The sequence below is a fragment of the Macrotis lagotis genome, chromosome 1 (genome assembly GCF_037893015.1).
Source record: "Macrotis lagotis isolate mMagLag1 chromosome 1, bilby.v1.9.chrom.fasta, whole genome shotgun sequence".
NCBI classification, from domain to species: Eukaryota; Metazoa; Chordata; class Mammalia; order Peramelemorphia; family Peramelidae; genus Macrotis; species Macrotis lagotis.
The window spans coordinates 870,724,926-870,730,925 of record NC_133658.1 but is presented as its reverse complement, the minus strand read 5'-3'; the positions used below and the strand labels follow the sequence as shown (position 1 = coordinate 870,730,925).

Below are 6,000 nucleotides of genomic sequence, written 5' to 3'. Positions count from 1 at the left end.
ACCTCAGGCAGCACCGGGTGCCGGCCCTCCTCACGCTATGTGTTCACAGCCAGGGCCCGGTTCTGCCAGCCATCATGGGGCAGGGGATAGGAAAGGGAATGGGGGTGGGACGTCAGCCTGCCAACCTCCCAGGATGTACTGAGAGAGACCAGTCTTATGGGACTGGGGACAGTGATAGGGTGGGAAAGTGTAACTAGAAGCTTGGAGTTTGGGTGTGTTAACAAGGTGGGTCAGTTGATTCCTTCAGCAAGCAATGGTGCCTATCTCTCAGACATGGGCAGTGACTGAGCAGGAACCCTGCCGGGGCAGGGCTGGGGGAAGGTCATAAAGCACTGCTTTCCCTGTGAGCAGGGATTGAAGCAGGAGAGGGAGGGTCTGGGGAAGGCGGCCCAGTGATACACCTAATTCGGCTCCCCTCAACCTGGTGGCCTGAACAGGGCCCACGAGGTAGAGGCCCCTGACTGACAGCCTGGCATGTCAATAATGGGCAAGATTGGGCAGCCTGTGGTCTTGGAAGGAGGAGGGGAAGGGGACACTGGTTCTGGGCATGACTTGGTAAAAGGAAAGAAATGGGAAGGAGGGCCAGCCAGAAGCCCAAAGCTTCCCACCAAAGTAGGATCAGAGGATGGCAGAATTTTGTAAATGGAAAAAGCCTGAAGGGGCAATCTAGTCTGACCCCCTTCCCCCCATCATTTTACCAAGGGAAAAACTGAGGCCTGAAGAGAAACGACTTGGCTCACATAGCTAGGAGCAAGCAGGACGAGGACTTGGCCTCGGCTCACACCTTCTTCCACTCCATCAAAGCATCCTGCCAGACTCACAGCTGCCTTGAACCTTGGTGGGAGCAGCTGTGTAGAGTGATCCTTGCTTCTGAGATGCCCCAGAAGGTGCCCAGCCCAGAAAGGTGCCAGCCTGGTTTCTTCTGAGTTGGGCAGGGATCCAGGTCATCCCCAGGGGATGAAAAGTCTGGGGGATGGGGAGGAAGTAGGGCAAGGGCTCAGGTTGGAAACTCTGGCAGCAACCTGTCCAGGCTGTGCCAGGGGCCCTGGTGGGTCTGCTAGCCTTCTGGCTGGGTACTGTGCCTCTTGACAGGCACAATGCCTGCAGCTTTCCTGGGGCAGGGGCAAGTAATTCATAGGACCCCTATTCATTGGAGGGGGAAGGGGCCCCCAGTCCCAAGCCTGGCCCTGAGACCCAGGAGTCTCCGCCCTGCGGAGCTGTGGTCCTGGGCAAGGGGAGGGCACAAAGAGGGCAAAGAGGCCAGTCCTGGCTGTGGCGAGAAGGGCAGAGTCACTGTCTCTGCTCTGCAGCAGCGATCTCAGCTTGTGCTTCTGCCGAGGGGTCTGTGGGCAGAGGAGGAGATAGGACCTTGGAAGGAAGGGCAGGGTCTCCTGCCTGCTGTAAAGTAGGGGTGAGGAAGGGAGAGAGCTGGTGGGCCACTTGTGAAGCCTGTTGATCCTCCAGCCAGTTTTGAGTAGACTGGACTTCAGGGAGACCCCCTCCTCCTCTGGGTCTCACCCCCAACAAAAGTTGAATGACAGGGCACTAGGGATCCCTGGTTCAGGGATTAGACCATGGGACATATTCCCTCTAAAGAGGAGCAGCCCAGACCAGTCTCACCCTCCAAAGATTTCCCCATTCCCACTCCTGTGGGTAGAGACTAACCTGTGATGTCCTATCCATGGAGGCCTGGCTGGGAGGGCTAGCAGCCCTACACAGATAGAGAGTGGTCCCAGAATAAACAGATGACGGGGGGAAAAGACAACGGGTCATGCAATGAGGCCAATCTCTTGTCCTAGAATCCCAAGGATCCCCTAGAACACCCAGAGAGAAAGCTCCCCTCCATTTAGTCATCAGGTAATGAGAGATAGGAAAAGAATATACTCAAAGCCTGGAGAGAAGGGCCCTGAGTATAGCCCTAGCTACTGAATGCCCCCAACTAATGATCTGGGCCTGGGCTGAGGTGGGCTGCTGGCTTGGCCTAAATTCTAAATCCTTGGCATTCTTCCCTGGATCAGTCTAGAATATTCTTGCCTCCCTCCCCAGGGCCCCATGGGGCTCACCAAATGGGATGTGTCCTGCTGCTGCTGCTCAGGTGCCTCCAGCTGGATCTTAATCTCTGGACAAGCAGGGTCCCCTGACTTCCTGGCATCTGGCTGTGGTGACCGAGAGGGGCCTAGAGTTGGGGCAGGGGATATCAAAAGGGACAAAAATGTGGTCACTGCTAATGAGAAGGGGTCTACTGCTCAGACACTAATTTCATGACATGATCCGGCCTAGTTGGATTAAAAAAGCATGGGATTTGAGAGCTGAAAGGAGCCTTAAAAGATTACTATATCAGAACCAAACAAGATCTAGAGAACAGCAGAAGATGTAAAATGGCTAATTTCGATTATATAAAATTGAAAAAGTTTTGTATAAACAAAATCAATGCAATCAAAAATTAGAAGGAAAGCAGAAAACTGGAAGGGTAAAGGGAGAATTTACAGCAATTATCTCTAATTAAGGTCTCATTTCTCAAATATAGAGAGAACTGAATCAAATTTATAAGTATACAAGTTATTCTTCAATTATAAATAGTCAAAGGATATGAAGAAGCAGTTCACACTACAGGGAGCAATTACATGGAGCAGTGGATAGAGCACCAGCCCTGGAGTTAGGAGGACCTGAGTTCAAATACGATCTCAGACCTTAATAATTAGGTAGTTGTGTGACCTTGGGCAAGTCATTTAACCCCATCACCCCACAAAACAAACAAACAAACAATAAAAGAATTGAAAACTGAGGGGATGTCCACCAATTGGAAAATGTTTGAACAAGTTTTGGTATATGATTAAAATGGAATATTATTTTGGTGTCAAAAATGATGAGCAGGATGCTTTCAGAAAAAAAAAACCTGGACTTCCATGAAATAATACAGAGTGAAATGAACAGAACTAGAAGAGCACAGTAACAGTAATATTAGACAAGAAGGAAATATAAATGATTTAGCTATTCTCAGCACAAAATGATCCAAGACAATTCCAAAGGATTCATGATGAAAAATGTTATCCCCTTCCAGAGAAAGAACCGATGCCATCTGAATACAGATTGAAGCATACTAATTTTTCCTTTTCTTTCTTTCTTTCTTTCTTTCTTTCTTTCTTTCTCTTTCTTCCTTCTTCCTTCCTTCCTCCTTTCCTCCCTCCCTCTTTCTTTCTCTCTTTTTTCTTTCTTCCCTCTTCTTTTCTTTCTTGCTTCCTATTTCATCCACAAAATAACTAACATGGAAATGTTCTACATGACTGCATATGTATAACCTACATGAAACTGCTTACCATCTCAGAGAGGGATGAAGAGAGAGAGGGAGGCAAGGTCAAATTTGGTACTCAAATCTTAAAAAAATGTTTAAAAATAGTTTTCACATATAATGGGAGAAAATATCTTTTTAAAAAAATCACTGCATTCAATTCCTCCAATTACAAATGAAAAAATTGAGGTTCATGATGGATGGAGAATGTCTTGCCTAAGGTTACTCATTTAAGTGAGTAGCAGAGCAAAGACTCACACCCAGGTCTCCTGTCTTGTCATTATATAACATAGTTCTTGGCCCCTCAGAATCATGTAGATCCAGGGATGGGACCAGGTTTTGGGAAGGGTGGAGTGACAGGGACCCTTGGATTTACTGTGGAGAGTGAGTTCCCCCTCCCCACCATGGGTCAGCTGTGACTCCCCCCACCCCAGCATGGATCAGTTATGTTTTCCCCCCCACCATGGGTCAGCTATGCCCTTCCCCATGGGCAGGATGGAGGTAGAGGAGCCCCGAATGGGATGGTACCTGGTGAGCTTCCCCCACTGGCAGTACTGATGCTGTCCTCTAGCCAAGTACTGTAGATGAAGGAGTCTCTCTTGTGCGGCATCCCAGAGGAAGACGCACTTTCCTGGAGGGTTACAGACAGAAAGGTTCAGTTGTGGGAAAGAATGGACCCAGCATAGCCTGCCCTACCAGCCGTGGTCAGAAGAGGGAGACAATCACCCATCAACTGGATTCACCACAGTTCTGCCCAGGAGTCTCCCAAGTGGATCAAAGCGGATAAGAGACCAAAAGAGATTTAAAACTTGAAAGGGCCCCTGGCATCTAATCCTCATCTTACATACAGAGATACTGGGTCCTTTAACTGTTGCTTAGTTGCTTTCAGTCGTGTTCTGCTCTTCGTGACTGACCCCTTTGGGAGTTTTTTAGGTAAAGATACTGGATTGATTTGTTATTTCATCTCCAGTTCATTTTGTAGATGAGGAAACTGAGGCAGAGTTAAGTGACTTGTCTAAGGTCATGCAGTTAATAAATGTCATTTTGCAACCTAGACTGAGCCTTAGGGAGTCTGAAAGAATTTGTCCCATTACCATCTTAATTTCTTTTTCTTTTCTTCCTTTCCTCTCTCTTTTTCTCTGTTTCTTTCTTTTTCTTTCTTACTTTTTTCCTTCCTTCCTTTCTCTCTTTTCCTTTTTTCTTTGTGTTTCTCTCTCTCTTCCTTTTTTCCCCCTTCCTTCCTTCCTTTCTTTCTATCTTCCTTGTTTTGTTTAAGATTTATTCCACAAAATGACTAGTATGGAAATGTAGTTAATAGCCATGGAATCGGGGTTCAAACTCAAGTCTTCTGACTAAATCTAGGCCTCTTTTCACCAACCTAAATTCCCCTTCACACACACACACACACACACACACACACACACACACACACACACACACACACACTGTGTCTCAGAGATAAAGGCACTGTGTCTCCAGGTCTCCACTATCTTAGTTATACAAAGAGGGGCCCCCAGACACTCCTCCAGTTTCACATGGTACAAATGTCTCCCAGTTACACAATGAAGAGTCTCAGAAGGGAGATGCTCTCAGATACCAGCAGAACATCTCTCATTTAATTTATTCAGAATTCATTCACTCAGCACACATTTCTCTTCTCTTCTTTCCTTTCTTTTCCTTTGCTTTCCAGACATGTGTCTCCTCATCTTTCTCAGGTTAAAAATGCAGGGCAATTCATAGACCCGACCCAACAATTTTAACCAGCTCCAATTCTGACCTGAACTGGTTGGAGTCTTAGGTAATCTGGTGGTGCTTCCTTAGGAAACTGGCTTACTTCACTGCAGCTCAGAACTCTTGATCTCCTACAATCCACCAATCTCATCCTCCATATTAGTAGTCACCATGCCTAGCCAGCATTGGCTCAAATGTCAGCTATATTGCTTAAATGCTGACCTGGAATAGCAGATAGTCTCAGAATGGATTAGAGGAGCGGAACAAAAGTGCTATGTGAAATCTGAGGGGGAGGTCCTTTATTACTGATGGGAACATCTGGGGGGGGGGGGGGGAGTTTCTAGAGGAGATGGTCCTTGAGTTAGACTTTAAAAGATAAAGAGAAATTCAACAGGAAAAGAGGAGAGAGGGTAGGCAATCAGAAATAGCTTGAACAAAAACTATGTTTGAGGGGGAAGAGTTGGCAGCCTGCTTAGAGTTTAGAACTCAGAGATATGAGAAATGTGAGGTGAGGTTGGAAAGGGACAGTAGAATCAGATTCAAGAGAGTCTTGAATGCTCTCTTTAAATCAACCCAAAGTTTACCCTGTGGGCAAGAAGGAACCATTAAAAGCAGGGGAGTAAAGCAACCAGGTCTAAGGATGGGAAATTATTCTGGCTGTGGTATGAAGGATAGATGAGAAGAGAAAGATTGAGTAAGAGAGCTGAGAAAGAAAGAGAGAAATAGGGGAAAGGAGGAGGAGAAGGAAGGGAAAGGGAAGAAGAAGAGAAGGAAGGGGAGGGAAAGGGGCAAAAGGAGGAGAGAGGAGGAGAGGAAAGGGAGAGAGGAGAGAAGAGGGGGGAATAGGGGAAGGGAGGAGAGGAGAGAATGGGAAAAGAGGAGAGGATAGACAGGAGAGGAATGGAGGGGATGGAAGGAGGGGGAAGGGGAAGAAGGGGAGAAGAAGGGGAGAGAAGAAGGAAGGGAAGGACAGAATAGAG

The 6,000-nt window shown here is 47.1% G+C and overlaps 1 protein-coding gene across 10 annotated transcripts in view; it reads right to left on the bottom strand.

Moving 5' to 3' along the window:
* Nucleotides 1-925: 925 nt before the first annotated feature.
* RAP1GAP (RAP1 GTPase activating protein) overlaps nucleotides 926-6,000 on the bottom strand; it is a 96,105-nt gene continuing 91,030 nt past the window's right edge. For 4 of the 10 annotated variants that reach the window (XM_074218194.1, XM_074218202.1, XM_074218200.1 and 1 more), the window contains 3 exons: nucleotides 3,818-3,920; nucleotides 2,064-2,176; nucleotides 1,729-1,814 (listed from right to left, as the gene is read on the bottom strand). In XM_074218194.1, coding sequence (XP_074074295.1) covers nucleotides 1,770-1,814; nucleotides 2,064-2,176; nucleotides 3,818-3,920 — 261 coding nt within the window. In that variant the 3' untranslated portion in view covers nucleotides 1,729-1,769. The other 6 variants (XM_074218199.1, XM_074218201.1, XM_074218198.1 and 3 more) reach the window with 5 other exon arrangements.